This window comes from Idiotropiscis lumnitzeri, chromosome 7 (genome assembly GCF_059441095.1).
Source record: "Idiotropiscis lumnitzeri isolate Australia: NSW breed Sydney's pygmy pipehorse chromosome 7, RoL_Ilum_1.0, whole genome shotgun sequence".
Lineage (NCBI taxonomy): Eukaryota > Metazoa > Chordata > Actinopteri > Syngnathiformes > Syngnathidae > Idiotropiscis > Idiotropiscis lumnitzeri.
The window spans coordinates 6,021,504-6,044,707 of record NC_142397.1 but is presented as its reverse complement, the minus strand read 5'-3'; the positions used below and the strand labels follow the sequence as shown (position 1 = coordinate 6,044,707).

At 41.9% G+C, this 23,204-nt stretch overlaps 1 protein-coding gene across 1 annotated transcript in view; it reads right to left on the bottom strand.

The window, feature by feature from the left end:
* Window positions 1-7: 7 nt before the first annotated feature.
* The window catches only part of schip1 (schwannomin interacting protein 1), a 202,803-nt gene continuing 179,606 nt past the window's right edge, over window positions 8-23,204 (bottom strand). The window contains exons 10-15 of the mRNA XM_088300538.1: window positions 7,767-7,885; window positions 5,562-5,679; window positions 4,485-4,682; window positions 1,389-1,512; window positions 457-550; window positions 8-177 (exon numbers count right to left, since the gene is read on the bottom strand). Coding sequence (XP_088156664.1) covers window positions 126-177; window positions 457-550; window positions 1,389-1,512; window positions 4,485-4,682; window positions 5,562-5,679; window positions 7,767-7,885 — 705 coding nt within the window. The 3' untranslated portion in view covers window positions 8-125. The remainder of the gene's footprint in view (window positions 178-456; window positions 551-1,388; window positions 1,513-4,484; window positions 4,683-5,561; window positions 5,680-7,766; window positions 7,886-23,204) is intronic.

Genomic DNA, 23,204 nt, shown 5'->3' with positions numbered 1-23,204 from the left:
CGTGGGCAAATTTGGATCAAGATGGACGCGAGATGGTTTGGGCGAGGTTCGTTTTGGTTCAGGCAGTGGAGGGCGGGCAGGTGGAGCGGGGACGGGGGACGGGGGACGGGGGTGAGTGCCGCATCTTATTTGGATAGAGTCTTCTCAGCCAAATGTTTCTGCTGGCTCTCAGCATGCCTGGAAGGGAGACAAAGAGGACAATATGCTTGGACAAATGCCATCCCAGCCGAAATCCAGTTGTGGGTCATGGCATCATTTCTTTTACGAAATTATAACAGAAATCAAACTCTAGCACGACTGAATTGAAATCTGGAATCCTGAAACTTGGAATTCCGACTCTTCACAGGCCAGTTGGATCAATATCTGGAACCAGGGATCCATGGTGAGGTGGAATTTACAACCTCAACACAAACCCGAAAGACAAGCAAGTTGAATCTCTGGACAAGTGTCCCTCACCTAGTGAGGTCCTCGATGTCGACCAGCATGGCATCTTGTTCCATGTGGAGCTCGTCTCTGACCACCAGCAGCTGGACTAACTCCTCGTTGAGACCTACGCAGCACGGACGAGATGAGAAGGAGACGTAAGGACGATTAGAGTGGCGGGTGACCTGGAGTCTTTGGGCGAGAGGTCAGGTGCGCCCCTGACAGCGTTCATGCTCACAAGCACGCCTATGGACGATTGGTACGGAGACGCCGCCCTAGTTTCAAACAACTCTTGACCGTTTATTCGATGAAAATAATCAATTCTAAAAAAAGACTTGATCGGGACAACAGTTAACGTTAAGGTGACTAATAATGCATATTCACGTGCGATGTTAATTATTTTTCGTCTAAAACAACAACAAAGATATCAAAACAACCCCAACAAGTTTCACTATCTGTAAGGATGTTGCATGTTTCGAGTACCGTTCCCTGAGGAACCCCCAACAAAAGAATGTGCTAAGTCAGTTCTAAACTAGCTCGCAGTTTTGGACTTGTGGGGACTTTTGTTATTTTGTTGTGTACAAGGCGAGAGATTATTCTCTGCTGAGTTGAAAGGTCAATGCCTTGTCCGCTTCAGTGGCAGTAAATTATACGCTATAAAAACCGCAACTGATATTTTGATGGGCTAAAACAGTCATTCAAGTTGGAACAATTTTAAAAGTTGAGGCACAATACAAGGAACCTTTAGTTCTCTAAACTATTTGTTGTGAAATACACGAAAGGGGGGCGGGGGTGTTACGGCAAAAAAAAAAATAAAAAAAAATCTCTAAGCTAGGTGACACATTTGAGTTTCACATTCACAGAGCACTTCCGGAAATGAAAGTTGAGGTTAGAGATACAGTCGTGTGTTTTACTGTACAGCGTATTGAGAGTGTGTGTGTGTGTGTGTGTGTGTGTGGACTCACTCTCGATCTGGGAGTGCAGATCGTTGACGATGACCTGGAGCTGTCCCAGCGTCATGTCCCTCAGGTCGGCGGGCTTCAGGCTTCTTTTCATGAGACATTCACTGATGTGAGGCATGTGCGGGAGCTGCCGGACAAACCAAACAACGGATTGAATACAAATGACAAGCCTTCACAAAATATTACACAAATGGAGTGGTTTTTGGCCAACAGATTAAAAGGAAAGAGTTCAAAATTGAAAAAAGTTGTAGTTTATATTCTGATTCGATGGTTTTATGTGCGTGGCCACACACAGCAGCTCAGCTCACTTGTGACCCAAATGAGGAGCAGGACTACAGAAAATAGAGGGAATAATTCATACGAAATAATATTTCTGCTTCATGAAGGAAAATCACGTATTCAATTCCATTTACAGAATATAGTATTTCGAGAACTATATTGTACATTTATTATTCTATATTTGTTCGTGTATAAAAGTAATAATAATAAAAAAAGAAACTAATCCATGGTTTCATAACTGATATAAAATAAAAACATGGAATGTGAGTAGGAATCTAAATTCATTCAGATTCTTGTAAAGTAAAAACAAGGTTTGTTTCAACAATTTCAGTTAATATCAAAATACAAAAAATAAAACGGAACCACTGCTATAGTTCTTTAAAAAAGTATAAGAATAAAATAAAAGGTCAAATATTGTATGTAAAAAAATCTATAAAATAAAAAAATCCTAATTTGAATACAATTATTTATTGCTTTTCAGTTGATTGATTTTTTAAAAACAATATACTCCCGACTACAACGAATGCAAATAGGAAATTGAATGGAAACACACAACAAAACACAAGTCAACACATTGACAGGATATACATTTTCATCCCACGGCCCTAAATGATTGCATTCATCAATTTTCCATTTTTTCCAATATCACAGACAATGCAAGTTGACATAAAATGCCTGCAAATATGGTAAAGAATGTTAATTACAAATCAGATTTGCTCCCTATGAAGCAAGTTACAAAATATGCCGAGTGAGTCTTTAAAGTCTGAAGTTTGTGGATGCAAAATGAAAAGCAAATGAACTCAACAACACTGTCGTGTTCCAAGTGGCCACTAGAGGGCAGTAGAGCCTCTTCCTCCTTATACTATCAGCTCTTTTCATATCCTTACTGTGACCAAATATGATTGATATCTTTTAAATCTTTTTGAGAAAATGACTTGCGAGCATATCCAATCAACACTTGGCGCACGTTTTCAATCGACAACAACAAAAATCACATGAGATGACACAGCCTACTTATCCCTCCCATCTCCAGTGAGATCAGCTCAATAAACACACTGTAAATATCTGCATGACCTCTCGCTAGTTTCCCCGGCAACCTTTCAGTTTCATATTTCTGTCGGCTAAGTTTCGTTTTGCAGCAGTTTACAGTCGTCATGTCATAATAAAAACAAGAGTGGGCGATGAGGTGATAAGTTAGTTCTTCGTTAGATTCAATCTGTTGAGATATCGTGTTACTTTTTCCTCACAAGATGGATCATATCACCGTAGGAGTGAGAGCTCGAATGCCAGGAGATCAACCATTTATTTATTTTTTACTACATTTCTATATAAAACGATGCAAGCTGGTTAAAGCCTAAAAATAGGTTGGAAAAAACAGTACATTTGATCACACTCAAGAACGATTCTTTCCACATAAGTGATCACCACAAAGCTCCGTTCAGCCAGTTTCTCCGACGTTCTGAGTCCAGACAGTAATTTAGTTTCCATCATGTTATGTTTGGACTATCCAAGCGCAGCTTTACGTGCGAGTCAATACAATACAGTGGCACATTTTCCCCGACTAAGGCGAGTTGCATCGAGAAAAGTCTGGATGTTCGGAAATGTCATTTTTTGCTGAATTGGCAGGATACTTCCGGTCGGTCATTGTGACTAAAATAACCGAGCGGGAAGAGCAGGCGGCCAACAACATGCTCAAGAAATATAATCATTTTCAATCCAAAAAGTCAGAATTCCAGAGATAAAGCTACGTTTTCATCAGAATATATTTGTGATTTTAAGTGAAAAAAGGAAAATAAAAACAATTGTCGGATTATGAGCGTATATCTGTGTAAAGACGACTTTCACTTTCAATGATTTTTTTAACATACAAAAAAATTTTTTAAATTAATTTACTGGCGGGCGGCGCCGTCGCCGACTGGTGAGCTCGTTGACCTCATAGTGCAGAGGTCGTGGGTTCGCTTCCGGCTCCGGCCTTCCTGTGTGGAGTTGGCATGTTCTCCCCCGTGCCCGCGTGGGTTTTCTCCGGGTACTCCGGTTTCCTCCCACATTCCAAAACACATGCTCGGTAGGTTAATTGATCACTCGAAATTGCTCCGAGGTGTGAGTGTGAGCGCGAATGGTCGTTTGTCTACGTGTTTGTTTTATTGAGTGTATGTTGCAGGCATGTGCGGCCTTGATCCATTTTCGGATTCTTTGTGTGTTCAGTGAGGATGTGACAACGATGCTCTCTGACTGCTGAGCACTGCTCCGTTCCTCGCCACACCAGTCAATGCTTTCCGCTGGATGAATTATGGATGCAGCAGGGCCCGGCCTGCCTCCACTTTCCTGAATAAGTAAAGCCGGTGGAAATGCGACGTGTATACATATGACGCCATTGCGGTGTGTGCGTGTCGGGGTGTGTGTGCGTGTGCTACTGCGGGAGGCAGCGAACCAGAAAAAAAAAAAAAAGATGAAATAATGATGAACATGGCCTTACTTCCTTTAAACGCAGACTTCCTGTGACATGTTCATAACGCGGATAGGGCCTGTTCAATTTGTATACCCGTGGGTCACAATATTAGGAACAGCGACCATGATGCTATATGATGGGAAAAAATAACTTGTAAGAAAGGTCAATCATAAATTTACAGGTACTCTGTTCTATAATTCAATAGTCCATGATTATAGTAAAAAAATGCCAAATATTTAAATAATTTACAGAAGCAGGAGAATGTAGAGCAGATTTGCTGAAGCTGAGTAGAAATGAGAATCGCGATCCTTCATGTCGAAAAAATAAAACAACAAAAACACAAAAAACACGAAAAGGAGCGCGCCACTCACCAGATCAACCACAGGCGACTTTTTACGGTTCTGTTTCTCCACCTCCACCTGCATCTTAGCCATGGGTTTGGCCATGGCCAGCGCCAGCTTGGCCTCCGCCTGGAGCTTCTTCTGCCGACTCAGGAAGTCCATGTCCTCCAGGGACTCGGAGTCCTCCTCAGTGGTGTCCCGGTCCGAGTAGGACGAACTCTGCTTGGACTGCGGGAAAAAAGAAGAGAGAATTGGAAAAGGCCCGTTTTTGCACTTAGGGTGTTGACCGGTCCTATTTTATGTGCGGGAAATGATGCCGCCTGCTCTGATGAGAGATGAAACATCAGCACATAAAACCATCGGCCTGTTTTTCTCCTAATTTTGTCCCTTTGCAATATGTTCCAGTATGGTTTACAAAAATAATCTAAATGTGATTGTTTTTTTTTAATATGCAATTAATTGTCGAAAGTCCTCTTCTTGCTCTTTTTTTTTTTTTTAAACGCACGCAATAAAAGACGTCTTATTGAGTAGATAAATAAATGATCTTTCATAGTAATTCACGGATCATTTGGCTTTATTTGAGCGTCACATATAAGACCAAAACATTTATGTATAATACATTTGATGTTTTTGACTTTAATACAGATGAATACATTCCTTGTTTGTCAAAACATACATGGGAAGAGGATAAAAATAATCACATAGTAAATCGCAATCGCAATATTGAGGATTGAAATCGCAACTTGAATATTTTTCAAAGTCGATCAGCAGTAATATTCGGTTACTTTTCCCCGATGTACCTTTCCATTTCAAAACATCGCTGACTTCACACGTACATCGCTGATTTTTTTTTTTTTTTTTCTGTACATCAGCAGAAGCGTAAGGCCGAACATTTCCCTCTCTTTGTGTTAACTGTGTTTCAGGCTGACAGAAGGTTAATGTGTCCAGCCATCCGTAGCCTGGCTGAGCGTATTCCAATTCATTCCTCATTTGCAGCCCAAGAATTGGTTAACGGGCCAGAAAACGTGGGCGCGCACGTCCATATGGCCGCCAAAACCGAGAGATCTACGCAACCCGGGGGTCATGTCTGATGCCAGGTGAGCCTACCATGGGGGACAGAGGCGTGTCCAGGCTGGTCTCCGTCTTGCTGTCGTCCGCATCGCTGTCCTTGTCGCTGCCGCTGTCGTTGACGAAGCAGATCTGCAGGTTCATGCCGCTCTGCAGCCTGCAGGAAGGAGGGAAGAAAGCGACGCGTTTCAATAATGCATCTTATTATAAATATTACAAATAGCTCTCAGCATGATACAGTAAATATGTTCTGACGTGACAATCAAAATGCAGCATAATTATTGTGAGGAAAGCAGAATGTTTGAGTCTGCTGAAGTGGAAATCATTAGGCAGTGGAAGTACTGACCTCACAACCTGTTCCACGAAATTGTATTCATTTATTCTCGTCATTTCGTTGCATTTTTCTCTTTCTCCCAGTAAATGTGGATGTTGGGTTTTGTCGCAACGGGTTTGGATGAATTGGCTCTAACAAATTGAGTCCGTTTGTTGAATTGAGGGTCCATTTTTGTGTAGTATTGATGCTTCCTGGACAGTCATTGGCACATGATAGAGGTGTTATTACAAGCTGGATTTAGTTGGGTAAAACCCTGAAGGCTCCGGCCACAGATGTCATTAGCGGTACCGAGTGAAGTGTCCAAGCAAGGAGCATTGCTTTGTGTTGTTGTAGTTCAAAAAAGAAAACACGAATCCCTTGGACAGACTCAATAAGACCTCGTGTTTTTAATCATCTCCTTGCTTGTCCTCAATGCAGATCAATGCAGGAAGAAGCAGGCAGTTCTGGTCCAATACGGATGACACCGACTGGGGTGTTTTTTTTTTTCCTTTTTTTTTTTGGCTTTGGAGGTGCGGATCCAGCTCCGAATGCAGATCAATAATCTGCTGTTTCGATGCAGTAATTACAAGCACAGCTGATTGATCACGCAGCAGGGCATTCAATGAGCACTGATTAAAATAGAACTTTAAAGGGCGATGACGCACATTGTACTAAGTCTCGCCGCAGCTGACGTGTAGATGCTTCATGAGTTCAAACTTTCTGGAAGACTAAACCAGCAAAATATGGATGATTGATGGGGAACAATTTAAAGAACTGCCATTATGGCAAACCTAAATGCTGACTTCTTGAGGGGTCCATTAGAGCGCAATTATAAACACTGAGTCATGCTCATGCTTATTTTATCACACCTATTTAATGAGCTGATGCAAAATATTTCTATTAATCACTTGATTCTTAAATAAGAAGGAATTACTGGAAAGATTTTCAGTTAAAGTGGATTTTCAGTTACTGTAAGCAAAAAACAAAAAAAAAAAAAAGCAAAAGACCAAGAAGGAGAATTCAGACACACCAATACAAAATAAATAAATGCGTATTTCATTATTTTGTACATATGGAGTTTGAACAATAACACTTTGATTACAAATAGGAAAGTTAAATAAATAAACAATAATTAATAAAAAAAAAAAATCAGACCTAAATAAATGTAAAAAAAAAAAAAAAGAATAAATAAAAATAATTCTTAACAATTTAATGCTAATGAACTTAAAAGTGAACTGCAACTGAACAGTAATCAGTCATTCTTTTGCGGACTACCAGAGGGAGCCTGTGCACCACACGTTGAGAATCACTGCTGTAGACTATTTTTGCGCAGTCACCAGGAAAGTTTAGAATGGTGCAAAAATATTGCGTTACGGCAACACTGTCTGATGAGATTTATGGAATATAAAAACAACAACAGCAGACTTTCATCGTCAATCTCTCCAAACAGCTGCATATCAAATATTCACTCCATCGCAAAATGTGACCAAGGCTTGAATTTCAATCATTTTGATCTTGATTTTGAACCCCAGTTACATCGAAATGGAATGACGCATTGATGCATCGATTGAAAGAATTCATGCCATGTAATGAATGTATATATGTGAACTCGTGACCGCAACAAAATCACAAACATATTCCATTTTAGCGATACTGCGATTGCAATTCACAAATCAGAATGCTCCTTCAATGCGAGATTGGGTCCTGGTGTCATACATCATAGATGAGGCTGATTCATTTGAATCAAAGGACATTAAATTGCACTCAAGTATTCATAACATCAGCTCCAAAAAGGCGGAGGGTGTGAACAGCACGTGCGTCAATATGAAAAAAGGTGCATTTCCTATTCGCCTTCATCCTGTCTGTTTTTCTGTCTTTATCCGAACGGTGATCACGATTCAAAGATGGAGAGGTAATGACAGTGATGTTACCGTGACGACAGGCTGGGCTTGCCGCTCTTGCTGCAGCTGGTGTAGATGCCCGGCCCATCGTCGAAGAAACTGCCCAGGGCCAACTTCTGCCTAATTGACTCCCTCTCATTCTTTTGGGCCTGAAACACAAAAAGAGAAAACAACATTTTTTTTAAGCACCCCACGTTGTCATGGCAGCGGCGAAAACTTTATTTTTAGGCCGTGACACCATTTTTCCTCTCTTTTGCATGGTCGGTGTATTTATAGCAGCGGCCTGTTAATTTGCACTGAGAGGCTGGGTGTCATCTTAACAACATGTGAGACAAAATGTGGACTCAGCTGAACCAGCGAAATGTGTGACAAAGAAGGAATTTTGAAATGTGCGATAAGACACGTGTTCACAAGTAGGTGGTGCTGTTGCATTGGAAAAAAACAAACAGCCCTTCATATAAACTGAGTATTTGTGATGCAGTACTTCAATGACATTAGATTTGATCACATACATCCATGAGAGAGAGAGAGATTGTGAGAGAGAGAGGCTACATATACAATACAACTTGATTTATAAAGCGCATTTCACGACAGCGAAATGCGTACATAAGGGGAGTGCATCTGTCCCATAAAGGATGTTTCTACCTCTTGACCTCAGTTCGTGGAAGTATTCTATTCAATTGGATTCAGTCAGGTTACAATTAAATTCAATATGGTACGGTTCAGTTCAAGAGAGTAAGATGAAACTCATTTTTACAAAATGAATGAACTTGCCAGGAAGGTTACTGTAAATGTGGCATTTCCTGAGATGTGTCTCACCAAAAGAAAATGACTGGATGTGTCTCTCTTGATAGTTTATTCCATTTGGTCCCACGTGCTCATATATTAACTTGAAAATGATATGTAACGGTTTTTTTCCACACCTCTAATATATATATATATATATATATATATATATATGCATATATACTCATTCTCTACCCAAAGTTTATACTGAAGACATTTCAGATCAAAAGATGCCTCTTAGACCAAAGTATAAAATTCCAGCTGTTATTACATAGTATTTACAAGTAGATGCCTCATGAAATACATGATGTCCACAGCAGAATGAATTTTGTCTCCAAAACCATTTTTGTCTGGCAATTTACAGGAAAATGCATCCAAATGAATTGGGAGAAGATTCATCAGGCAAGACCCAAAACTCACTGTCAACTCAACAAAGGATTTCATCAGGGGCGGGGAAGTGAAAGGTCGTAAATCAATCACCAGAACCTAACTCAACAGAGTATGCATTTTATCTCCTGAAGAGGAGACTGAAGGGGAAAACCTAACGTCAAGACCATGAGATATCATCTCTTGATCTGAAAAACATTTCTCTTATTTTGATCTCAAATGCAAAATGAATCGAACCACTTGGGTGATGAGAAGCTGATCAACAATTCTATAAATTCAATGGGCGTGCTTCCATTTGGGTTCTGTCTCTTGACTCGAACTTCTAACTTCCGTTGGCATTCTTCCCCATTTCTCTCGCATCTCCGTCGCTGCCATTCCCACGTGTGTCTTATCTACCCCACTCAGCCTCGCCAGGCGCGCGCTCGCCACACACGCCAGGCATTTCCTTCCATCTTTGATTGTCTGCCTCCAACTGCCTTCATGCACATCTTCACTTTTGCTACCACTCCTTTTTCAAGCATTTTCTCATTTTTCTTTCTTGTTGCCAATGAACATAATCTGAGCAAGTGGCCACCAGATGGCACAAAGAAAAGTGGGCCTGGCATTGCTCCTACTTTCTCAGAGATTGGTTTGATTTTGATTTATTTATTTTATTTTTTTTTACAATCGAAGCACTTTGAGTGGCATGTTGATGTGTGAAAAATACTCTCCACATAAATTTTGATTGATTGTTTGATAGGGCAATATGTTGCAGAAATTTCCCGTTAGGCAAAACTCTGATTTAGTAAGACGTGTCAGTCAATCTACTTGACAGCAACTCTCAAATCAAATGACCCTCTGATCCCATCACATCGTGAAGGCGGGTACAAAGAGGCTCATATTTTATGTTACAATCAAATGCATGACATAAATATTATAGTCCAATCGTAAAAAGACAGTAAAGAGAACACACAGTGGAGGCAATACAACTATAAATCTATTAGCAAACCACACGCGTAAAACAAAACCAGGACTGCAAATTCAAGGGGGAAAAAAAATCCTCTAGCTAAATGACTGCAGGTCTTTCGTGACTGTGCTTAGATCAGGGATGGGCAACTCAAATAACGGAGGGGGGCACATTATTTTGTCAGCGCTGGAGGGCCACATAGGGTTGAGCACTTCCTCACCAAGATGTGTGACAAAGATGCCATTTTTAAATATGGACAAAAAATACGTAATGCACTTCGCAGTATCAAGTGTTTGTATAAAGGATGAACTTTTGAATGACAAATGGTTTAAAGCATTTAAACAATAACCACAAACTGTCATTTGTTTTTTCCTCAGTGCTAAGGTTTCTCATGCACGAAAATGACAATTCAAACGAACTGTCAACGGTTCTTGTGAAGATAACTATTGCTTTTGTGTACTCTGTAATTTTGATTTGAAAGCTTGGCAGCAGCTGTATAATTCTTGCATTAACTTCAGTTCCCAGCACGGCGATCACGCGTTGCGTCACTTAATGCTAAATTCTTTTCAATATAAGGACGGTACTCATCATTATTAGAGTAGGTTTTATGCGTTTTAAAAAGTTCAACCCTGGTTTAGATTATGGATTCCTTCAAAAAAAAAAAATCCATTTAAAACATCAAAAAGTGACATTTGCAGTGACAAGTGCATTTAAATACCATCCAATTTAAATTCAGTCACACAAATCGTCAAAGTAACACAAAACCGCGTGTCAATACTATTGATTGAACCTGAAAAAAGTTTCACGTGGCTTTGTGGTCATGTTTGAGCCTCACACCTGCTGCACAAAAGAACTTCCTGTCTTTGTCTAAATGTCATCTGCTCTGTTTTGTGCGCTTGGGTGGTCCACGCGAGGGAAAACAGACGCCATAAAGTATTTACGGAGGCGCGGAATACGACGCCGTGGGGCCTGGGTGCCAATTGGGAAGCCAACACGCGCCGCTGCTTGTTTTGCTTCCTCGCTCACCAGCCGGCTCGCTTTAATGCGCCGTGTCGAACTTTACATAAACTGCTCTGGAAGTACAGCGCATGGAATTGCAAAGTAATCAAATGAACACAGCATATCAACGCTTTTGTCTTCCTGCTGTGAATTTAGCACACCTGCGCTCACTCCTTCTCATCGTGCCGTTTAAAATGTGTCATTTCCTGTCATTTCTCCACTGATGGAAGATTTGCAGCAATCGCATAAAATCCTTAAATTGTCTTGGAGTAGCTCCCCTTTTTTGCCAAAGAATGATGAGATGGAAAATTGCAGTGGGCCATTGAATTAACATTTCAATGCGGGTAAGAGGCGAGAGAGGATAATAGTGACAGCCCTAATGACCTCCTTCATCCTCGAGCATCCCAAAGGGTCCAAATTAGATTGGGGAGGAACACAATCAAGCTAATGTGTGTTTTCCGCAAATTGACAAAGTGAAGCAAAATCCTCATTGATGAAGGTAATTCCTCCTCCTCGGCGCTGCAGCGGAGCCTTTTCAATTCGATGGGTAACAGCCCACTCGTTTGAGCCCCTTCAACATCCGCATTTGAGCGAGGGGATTTATTCCATCATCTGTGCTAACACGGAGCACCCCGGCCCGCCTTTCTCCGTCCTCCAAATTGGCAGCTCTGATAGCCTGTAATTGTCTGGTGCTTATGAATGTGGTGGTTTGTCGGTCTAAATGCCTGCGGTGGACGTACGACGGCTTTGATTCCTGCCAACAGTGGAAACTCAAAATCGAATCCCTTTTAAATCGTCATTTGAGATTATTAGTTTACTTTAATACACGCCATTTATCGCCTTTTTTTTTTAATTTGCGCTGGAATAATACGCCATATATGTAGATTAAAAAAAAAAAAAAAAAAAAAAAAAAAAAAACTGGAAAAACTGCCAGAAAACAAATTAAAATTAAAAAAATAAATAATAATAAAAAAAAGGAAAAAAATCCCTCAAATCCTTTCAGGCTATTTTATCAAGGTAAAGCGTAATCATACTTTGGCACCTGATGATAATATTTGGATTCAAAGTTAAAAACAGCTTCAAAATACAGTCACGTCTTAAGACCAGGGCTGTGCAGAGGGGCGGGAATCCACAGTGATCGTTGATGACGAGAACAAAAGTTCCGTCTGCGCCGCGTGGCGTCAAATGTTTAATTCTCACTGCTGCACCCAAGAGGAAATTGATTGCAGTTGCTCTTACAAGCGAATAGCAAGTGAAATTTGTGTCATCGAAATGGCCTTTGATATAAAGTAGCGTTTTGGGACTTTGATTGTAGTTTGATTACTTGACTGGGAGAAGCCGTGAAAAGCGTTAGTCATTGCAAAAAATGGATATAATAAAGTTCAATATTAATTTTTAACATATTACCCGTATCACCGGTTAAATATATAGATTAAAAACTCAAAATAAGGCCGATACCAGCTTCAATAAAATTTATCAGGTACTCATGGAGGCTGCTGATACAGAAAGTTCAGGGGAAAAAAACCATCTAATATAAAGTAAGACGTCCTCAGCAGGAGGGGGCGCAATAACGCGGCGATTTCTGTTCACAATTTGGTGTCATTGTGCTACATGAAACTTTATATATCAGAAGTACTAGAAGTAACAGTATTGGTGAGTACTCAAAGAGTGAATAAAAAAAAGTCTTCATTGAACCATTTTTTGCAATAGGGAGGAGAAAGCACACGCAAGCACAGGGAGAACATTCAAACCCAAAAGAACCTCGCGCTGGCTGTTAGGCGGACATGCTAAAATACCTTGAAAAATAAGCAACTTTAAAAATAGCTGCCTTGGTGTGGGCACGTCCTTCAAGGCACAGCTCACTTGAAATGGAACATTCCTTTCATGTATTCACATTTTTGTCTACTTTCTTCTCACCCCCCCACCCCGCCATCCCGCTCAAGCCCTCGCTATGCTCTCTCGCTCTCCCTCTCTCGCTTTTCGACCAGCACAATGGAAGCTTTTTACTCAACGAAGCCTTGCTACCCGGTCACACACAAGCGTCAGTGTTCACGAGGACACGCACCAGATTTGGCGAGCGAAGGCTTGATATTGCGACGCACCTGTCAAAGCGTGTTTGGAGAAGTGCATACAGACTGAGGGGGGTGGGGAACTATTTTCCTATTAGAGGCCATTCAAGTCCTGCGGGGGACTGAATTCCGAGACAAATATTATTAATACATACATTGTGAGTTAAAGTTTTTTTTTTTTTATCAGTTCTTATGAGGTTTTATTTTGGACTCTTGCAAAGTGAGGCAAAATTAGCCCTAGGGAACAATTTTACCAATGGACGTGAAATTTTGAGAAGCTTCCTATCGTGACTTCTGTCTCTTTTGAATTCTCGTTAACAGTTGACACCACCTTTCGTCTTAGGTTTTGTTGAATTATTATTATTTTTTTTTTTTAGAATTGCACGCCGGCCATAATTAAATACTGTCGCCATGTGGCCCACAAGCCGGAGTTTCACTACCTGTAAAAGGGTTCTTTCTTGACATTCAATCTTTATTGTGAGGCCATTTTGGCTTGTCCATACAACGGCAATGCTAGAAATGTCTCTGTATGTGTGTGTGTGTGTGTGTGAGAGTGCGCACTGTTGATATTCCAAACAGAAAGCTTGACTCTGATATCTTTTCCAGAGCTGACTGTGATCTGCCGCTGCGCTCACAGCTTCACAAACACACACACAAGGTCAGTGTGTGTTTTGACTACGAAGCGAACTCTCACATGTTCTCTCGCATTTACACGAGGCTGTTTTCCTTCGTCATATTTTTCATTGTCGCAACTCTAAATCTTTATAGCGATGCCGTTCACTCCAATCGGGGCTCATCCTTTTCTGAGACGCGTCATTCCTTGCGAGATAAGAGTCGCGCCCTTTGAACCTTTACTCAGTTCATCTGCAGGTCAGCGCAAGGCTGCTCCTGCCACTCAGCCCGGAAAGAACGGCTCAGCAAGCGGCACAGCCAAACAAGTGAGAGAATGTGTGTGTGTGTGGTAAGAGAAATGGGGGAGGAGAAAGAAGAAAATAAAATCAGAAGGAGACTAGAGGAGCAGGTCGAGACAGGACAATGGCTTCCTCAAGTCACAATTGAGCTTGCGCTCAGGGAGAGGGTCACATGACGCAGCTTTGTAGAGTGCCGGATGGCAAAAATGCTGATTCGTGACGAAAAAGCCAAGCGAGCAAGCCAACAAATGATGTCATAGCCCTGCCGCAAACATCTTACAGTCTTAGCAAAGAGAAAATGAATCATGCAGACACTTAAAGACTAAAATCAACATCAACATGTCTCGGAGGATGATATCGACCATATTAAATGCAAGTTTTTTTGTTATTTTAAGTGGTATGACTCATGTGGTGAAGATATGTTTTGCTGTTCACCATATGGAGTTAGAATGATCACGCAACCACATTCCTAAATGAAAACAACCCGACTGACATCTGAATTTAATTAAAAAAAAGAAAAAGATCAATGCTAATCGTCGTTATAGTGTCGTTAGCCTTTACATGAGTGATGTCAAACTTGTTTTCACCACAAGCCACATCGTATGTTTGGTTGACCTCACGGGGCCAGTTAAAACCACATCAATTGCCACATCTCCTTTTGAGCTTGTGGTTCAAATTTAGTGCAGGGCAACATTTAAAACAAAATGCTAACGTATATCTTTATTTTAAATAACGACAAATTTATCGATAGAGAGAATGATTTTTTTTAGAAAATCCAACAGTAACAGTTTTAATTATGCCATAACATATTTTTTGCAACATTTTGCTGTCCATGATGTCTGCTAGCCAGAAGCTGAGCAGCACTGTGTTTGTTTACTGGCCAAATCTGGCCCCTGAGCCTTGAGTTGGACCGAATTTCTTTTCCTCATCTGCTAACCACCAAGGGAATTGTGCATGGTTTTTTTTTTTCTGACTTTCTAGGATACACAACTAAATTGGTTTTGAGGGGTTGCGTTTGGGATGTGCTTGCAGCAACTACAGAGTAGTTTTCAAGCATAACGACTCACCCAAAAAAGACAAGAGCAAACTAGTACACAGCTCCTACTTACTAAAACTGAGTTCAAATGGCTTGAAACTGAAAAAAAGCAACAACAAAGAATAAAGAGAAGCCTAAAAGGCTTCCAAAATGAATTGCATTCAACTCTGACATTATTTCACATGTGAGACAATTGCTCCAATTTGCTCCAAACAACACCGGCAACAAAAGTCTGAGAATATTTTCAAAGTTGAATTCTTGTTGAAGTGACAAACTGAAAAGCAGCCTCCAAAACTGAACGGCAACAGCGAGCGTTACCTCCTTGTAATGGTCACAGAGAAAGAGACAGGAGGCGTGACCGATGACATCATCCACGTCATCGCGTCCGTCAGGGTGATCCAGCGCCTGCCTCATCGCGCTCCTTCCCACCCCTCCTCCTTTGTCGTCCCTTTGGCCAGCGTCACTTAGTCCAGGCTTTCTGCCGAGCTTGGGTCCCGTCCCGCCTGACTGGCCTCAGCCATGATCTCAACAAACAAAACTACAGCTGATGTATTTTGCAGCTCCTCCTTTCTTCCAAGCTGTGTGGATGTTTCACTGCCCGCGCCGTCTCTCGCAGGACTCTGAAAGCAGAGTGGTCAGAGGTAAAGACCCCTTTTAGACCCTCCCTGCCATGCCAGCTGACCGGAGGCAGGACGGCCTCTCATGGGAGAAAAACCTCCCTGTATGTTTTTTTTTTTTTTCACGCCCTGACGTGTGGGGAGCAGCTGCTTGCAGCCACATTGGGGAAAAAAAAAAAAAAAAAAAAAAAGACACCTCAGCAAAGGGTCTCGAAGAAGAGGAGGAGGAGGATGCAAAAGCTATGTCCAAGTATGGGCAAAGTGCAATTACAAAGATGGATTGTGAAATTTAAAAAAGATTTCAGATTTCTACAACTAAAAAAAAAAAAACTGACCCAGTAGTATAACTGTTTTATAAATTATGCACAATGGTGCCTTGTGTACAAAATAACCGCACAACTCTGTCTTCAAGTCAACTAGCTTAATGCTAACACATGAGAAGCGGCATTGACGGGCTAACAAAAATCATCAGGTGTTATAACCCTTTCAGCAACGGATATCGGAATAGTGGAGCAACACAGGCAGATATAACAATACACAGACATGTATTCTTTATCCTCTGCGAAGAACAACTAATATTACTGCGGTTTACTGCGTACTTGGGACTATTTCCTTTATCCGTCCATCCATTAACTGAACTGCTTCTCCTCACGAGGGTCGCGGCAGTGCCGGAGCCTATCCCAGCTATCTTCAGCCAGTAGGCGGTCGACACCCTGAACTGGTTGCCAGCCAATCACAGGGCACACGTAGACGAACAACTATGCACGCTCACACTCATACGTAGAGGCAATTCACTGCGTCCAATCAACCTGCCATGCATGTTTTTAGAATGTGGGAGGAAACCGGAGTACCCAAAGAAAAGCCACACAGGCATGGGGGGAACATGCAAACTCCCCACAGGAAGGCCGCAGCCACAATTGATCCTACTGCCTGTGTTGTACTGCACCAGTAGCAGCACAATATCCATTTAGTTTAACAATGTCATTTTTATGCAGACCAATAATTTTAAAGAGTAAGAGAGTACTGATTTTTGATAAACAGGCGATATTATACTGAATGAAAAATATTTTCCATTGGACTATCGCAATCTTCAACACCTCTCAATTGTTTGAAAGACTGAAAATGAGAAGAATGCAAAAATGTGGATTAGTTTAGAGCTTTCAGATGGATTAAGTGTACAAATCTGCGGTACAGTGGATGAATGATGACCACTTTGCATAAAGGTTTTCCTGTTTGAACCCTCCTGGCATGAGGCCGCACTACCAAAATAATCACCGAAGGGGAGCACGAGTGAGGGTCAGTCAATCCGTCGAACACGGACACCACACAGACACGGGGGGATCACGTCTGCCATTGACACTTTCGGTCCCGGCTCGCCGTGATATGATCTCATCACCGCGAGACATTATCGAACCATGACTCAGATATTTGTCATGGCCGCTCACGTGGAAAATTAGAAGCGACTATGGCTCGGGAATCATGTAGAAAAAAAGACAGCAATTTCACGTACACACAGCAACCCGCCACCGCTTGGTGGGTGTCATGAAAAATAACACCATTTCATAACTGGCATGAAGTTGTCCACAGAATGAATAACTGTAATAAGCAATAAGCCACCAATACTTTTAGTGGCATGATTTTCTAGGAGCAGAGTTTTTATGTTTAACCATCCAGGTGCAAAATAGAATAAAATGAAATAATTCAGGCTGTATGAAAGTCAGGTGCGTGAACCACTACTTTGCCAATTGCTAAAAAACATAAATAAATAAGAAATGGACTGAATCAATTATTACGGGAGGATTTCATAAAGACACAGACGTGCCAGGGGAATCACAGACACAAATGAAAAAGTTGGATTATCAGTTTTACTGCAAAGTTAATGAAGACAAAGTTAAATGTTATACAGCGCATATAAGAAGTCTACACACCCCTGTTCAAATGAGTTGCACATCTCAGTTATTCGAGGGTGTGCACACTTGTGCAACCACATAATTTCAGTTTATTTTAGCGGACTCTATTGGGTCTCACTTTTCATAACACAGAAACTTGTACGAGAACAGGGGTGTGTAGACTTTTTATATCCACTGCATTTACTTTTCTGGCACATGCAGATTCAGGAATATTACATTTCTGGATTATATATGACTCATCATTGATACCTACAACAAATTATAAAGATCTATTAATCTCTATCTACTTAGAGAAGACAAAAACAGTTTTAAACTATCTTGACTATACAACCCACCCCCCCAAAAAAAAATCTGCACTTTTAAAGAAGAAAGAGTTTCTTTCTAACTTTGAAGCTAAACCCAGCCGCGTGTTCCACGCTATCAGACAACTGTTTACCCGATAGCAACTGTCACACGAGGACAAAGTGATAAGACAACACGAGAAGAGCAAAATGAGACAACAAGTAATGCTGACGTACGTCAAGAAGGGAGGATGAGAACGGGCCGGGCAAATAATGAAATATTCATTGAGTTGGGGAATACGGCAAAACAAATCGCAAACACATACACACACTAGCACTAACAAGCAGGAAGTATGTTTGGTTCAATGCGAATCCCTCGGGATTAGCGGTAAAGTACACTGTCGCCATCCTCTCAGAATTACACTAACATGCACTCACACACAAATACACGCGCACACACGCACGCAGGTTGAACACTTCTTTCTATCATTTGTTCGTGTGTGGACATAGAGAAATGTCCTCATATAAAAGGTGGCTTGAGCGCGTGACCAAACACACACACACACGCATACACAAAAGACACACACACCCACGCGCACACACACACACACACGCGCGCGCATGCAGGTTGAACAGACTTCTTTCTTGCATTTGTTCTTTTGTAGACAAAGAGAAATGTCCACATATTAATGGTGGCATAAGCGCACAACCGCACACACACATACAAAAAGGACACACACACACGTACACGCACAGACACGCACATGGGCACAGACACGCACGCAGGTTGAACAGACTTCTTCTAGCATTTGTTCTTGTGTGGACAAAGAGAAATGTCCACATATTAAAGGTGGCATGCGCGCACAACCACACACACACACGCACACCCCCGCACACACACCCACACACACAAGCCAATAAAAGAGCTTTTAGCTTTGAGCTTGAGTGGCTGTGAAGGGCGGGGCAGAGCTTTATTAGTGAGGCTGACTTCACGGTTAAGGTGAAGTCACTGCTGATCTCTGTGGCTTTTTTTTTTTTTTCTAGAGGATTGAACGGTGGCGGCTTAAGACACACTCATGGTCATGATAGCCGCCTCGGGCCCAATTCAAGGTTAGCGCTCGGGCTTGTTCTCAGCATGGGTGCACGTTGGAGATGGTTAAATGTGGAGCGGATGGCGTGACTGTCAGGTGAGGGTGAGGAGGAGGCGCGAGGGGACGTTCGGAGAGGGGGTGAGAGAGACATAACACAGAGAAAAAGGCTTTTTGTTCCAAGTGAACAGAGGGTGACTGTGGGAGAGAGGGTTCCTGGCACCTCCTGTGGGCCTGGCATGCGCTGCCACGGCGCTATGTGTGTGTGTGTGTGTGTGTGTGTGTGCGCATATGCTTGATGCTGATGCACCTCTTCCTCTCGTTAACGTCTCCAGTGATGCCAGTAATGTGTTACACTAACATGCCCACTTTCCAGTATAGGTAATCTAACGCGTTGCGGTTTGATGTTACTTACCCTACACTGTGCATTACTATTATCGTGAGGCACTTAAGTTCGCTCAAGCAGGATGCTTGAATGAACAATCAGCAGAAAGGCACACTCGTTAATCACTCAGTCGCTAAGTCGTTTAGGAGTACAATGGAAATGACCAGGAGGTCACTCAGCTCAACACCCTACAGTCACAGAGTTAAAGGAAAATAAAATAAATGTGCAACACGAATAGAAACCGACAGGGGAGCTAAGTTACGCACTTATCGTGTAATGAGTAAGCAATAACGGTTAACGTCATTTGAGTACAAAAGACTCGTTTTTAGCTAGGAGTATGTCACGTTTTGCCAGATGGTTCCATCCTCTCCTGAAGGATGTGTCCATGAAAAGTTACATTTATGATGGCGTTTTGTGCGTGTACAACTGCTTTCATGTATTGCCGGCAAAGTGGAGTCTGCGTCGTCGTAACTTGTTATAGCAACTAAGCTAATGCTACATGTTATCTTAGGGAGTGTTTTTTTTGTATAATTCAATTCATTTTTTACTGTTGTTTTATTGTCATAAAATGTGCTTGAGGGTCCCAAAAGATGCTTCTAAATAAAATTATTATTATTATTATTATTATCGTATTCAGAGTTTATAAATTGTGTCTGATCTTTGTTATTAGTGAGACTTTTCTAAAGATACTATTAAACTAACCTAATTACTTTTAAAATCAAGTATTGAGTAATGTATCTTACTTTTTAAAGTAAAAATCAGTCTGTTGCCAGAGTCACCGTTTCAAAGTAACCGTGGCAACTGTGCCCTCCCCGGCTTGTTTGCAAGTATGCAAATGATTCTTTGACATTTACTGCTCAATGCTCCACACTCACGCACCAGTTTTTTTTTTTTAGGGGCAAAACTAACAATACTGAAGTGAGTCTTGCTGCCATGACAACATGGCCACAATGTCTCCATGGCGATGCTCTGTGTGGCAAACAAATTGGGCTGTGAGGGAAGCGCGGTTAAGCCCATCAGGGGGTCTTCAAACTTTTTTTTTTTTGATTGCGGTTGACTAATAATACGCAGCAAGTCTATCCAGCACATTCAGCAAACGGAATATTCCCCCTCATGTTATAGATCATTTTTATTGGACTAATTTCATCCATTCACATCCCCCCATCCAGGACCTGAGGATGGTCCCGGGGCCTTGGGACGCTGACATTACTCCTGCCACCTGATAAATCTCCTCATCTCGCCTCGGTCTGATTGTGCCGCTGGTGCTGACAGTGAAGACAGCTCCATCAGAGTTATCGATGATGATGGGAAACCCCCACAAAAAAGAAAAAGGAGATTTAATGCTACGTCGGCCTCTCGCCATAAACAACGGCGTGCGTTTTTAGCTCGTGTGAGAACCCAAATACTTGTAGAATGTGCATTAATTGGTTAAAATTTTTTTGGTCCTTTAATTTACGTTGATGATCTTTCTGCACTTAAATTGATGGATCATTTGGCTCACGTGTCTTATTTATTTAGCTGGAATAAGATCGAGACCTCAGCCCTGTCGCATAGCAGTTATTACGTCTGCGTAACAATCAACAAATTAATCGCAAAAAAAAAATAATCTATAGTTAATTGCGATTAATCAATCTAAATCATCAACTGGCATTTTTCTTAGAAACAATTCTCAAAACCTCTACAGTACATTTAGTTCTGCCCACAAGCATCACACTCTTGCAGTGTAAAATTATTTTTTTTTAAGTTCGATGCACTCAAAATATTTTAATCGATTTTCTTTTTCAAATATTTTTTTTGTTACACCCCTAATGGTATAATTTGTTAGTATTTCACTATTTAGTGAAAAAAAGAATTCTAGGCTAAGAACGGGTTAGCAAAGGCATTTTTTCCTTTCTGGTCTGATTGTGCTCCAGAGCACAAAGGTTCAGCAAATAAATTACAAGAGAAAACGTAACAATTCTTCTAGATTTCCATTCATTTGTGATGTTGCAATAGTTTTGGGCATATATTATACAGTATGATCATCCCCCATTAAGTATGTGCATGTGTGTGTGTGTGTGTGTGTGTGTGTGTGTTAGGGGCGCTGTCCGCTGCTGGTTGCCAGGTTACCGCTCTAATTGAGGGGCCTCCAGAGAGCCGCTGTTATCGGAGACTGAATCCTCTGTTCCGCTTGCCTCCCTCTTTCTTTCCTTCTTTCTTTTTTCTTTCCATCCCTCATCCGCACGCCCTCATATGCAACTCAAATCCCATTCCCACTTCTGTCTTGTTTCCATCTTCATGAATTTCCATCCTCAGATGAATACTTTGTCGTCATTTTCTTACGAGAGCTGGCGCCGTTTCAGCGAGCGCTGTCGATACTTCTCTTGTTACTGTTTAATCTCTGCCTTTCAGCTTCCCTACTTAGCCCTCGGCATCCCCTCGCTCCCTGCTTATCACCGGCCCTGTCCTGCTATCTTTCTGTCGCTCTTTTTCCTTTTTTTTATTTTATTTATTATCTAGCAACAAACATGGCAGGAAATCCTTATCCCGTTACACAAGTGGCCACCCCAAGTCAGCGCCTGCGTAAATCCACCCACCCTCCTGAGTGACACACACACACAAATATGTAGAACTCACGTTCAAAATGGTAACAAATGCTATGTGGGATGATGCCAGTCACCAAATCAGAATGTCTGATTTAAATCTGGAAGAAATTGGAGGGGAGGATTTGGAAGTAACTCTTCTCACGGGCTCTTTTCGATAAAAACATCAATGAAAGGCAACTTTTTTCAATGGTGACTTGATTGCTACCAAATGAAATGACATCAAATAAAGTAATTGGGTGGCAACGCCCCACTCACCCAAAGTCAGCTGGGCTGAAGTTCACCCGTGACCCTTTTGAGTGAGGATAAGTAGTAACCACCCCCACTCCGCGACACCTCCCCTGGCATCTTCAGGAAGCTCGTCCTTCTCCTTGCCTTTCATCCACCTCTTTGCTCTCCCTTTCTCTGCATTGCACACTCGTTTCCTTATTTTTGCCGCAAAGTAGATGTACAGCTGTCAAGTGCTTGCTTAAATCTCCACACAGCTCCCAGACGGCTGCCACGAGTGCTAAATCCCAAACAGGTAAACCTCCCCAGTCTATTTTCTTTCATTTGTCTGCAAAGCAAAACATATCAACTTTCTCTCTGGAATTTGTTCTTCTGTAGTCACACACATGTCACATAGTCTGGACTTCGCACAGGAGGAAAGAGGAGGAGGAGGTAGATGGGGAGGTTGGACATTATTCCCTTTTGTCAAGTGCTTCCTTGGCAACCAGCTTGCCATCAGATTTGCAACACAGTCACAAACCTCAAAACACTCCCACACAGGTCACAATACGCGACACATGAGTGTTCCACATTCGTAAATTGTGACATTTGTGGCTTTACAATAAATATAGGGGGGAGGGGGGGTCAACAAGAAAATCTAACAAGCATTGACAACAGAATGTGTGACATCCTATGCCTAACCTTGTAAGAACAGTTTTCCTGGTGCACCATCCTTCACTGCATCCTAGAGCCACGCCACCTGATCTGGGAGGACAGGACTGGGAGTTGAACCGGGAGAAGATTCCCAGTCCTGTAGTGGTATTCCAGCTGGAGCGAGGAACTGGGAGCCTGTCCCAGTTCGTGATCTAGCTAGTAAACTACAAAGAAAAAACAAAACAAAAAAAAAAACTGAATGCCAAGTTGTCCTATCTACCACTCCTTGTCAGTAGTGTCTTTGAGTCCGTTTTCTAGTGTTTGTCAAGAGAGAGGAAGGACTGCGATTCCCGACTGCTTCCCCTCTCCAAAGAGCCAAAAGAGGGAGGGGAACGAGTAGCAGGAGGAGGGGTTGTGGGAACGAGAGCGAGAGAAAAAGAAGGAGGGGAGCGATGAAAAGCAATGCACACACACAGTCGCCACTCTGGAAAGGGGGAGGAGCTAGTGGACTGAATGCGTGCAGGCGTTGAATGGAAAGGGGGCGGGGCGGGGGTGAGGTCAAGGTTGGAGTGTCATTGTGCGGCAGGCCAGCCAAAATAACGAGTGACCC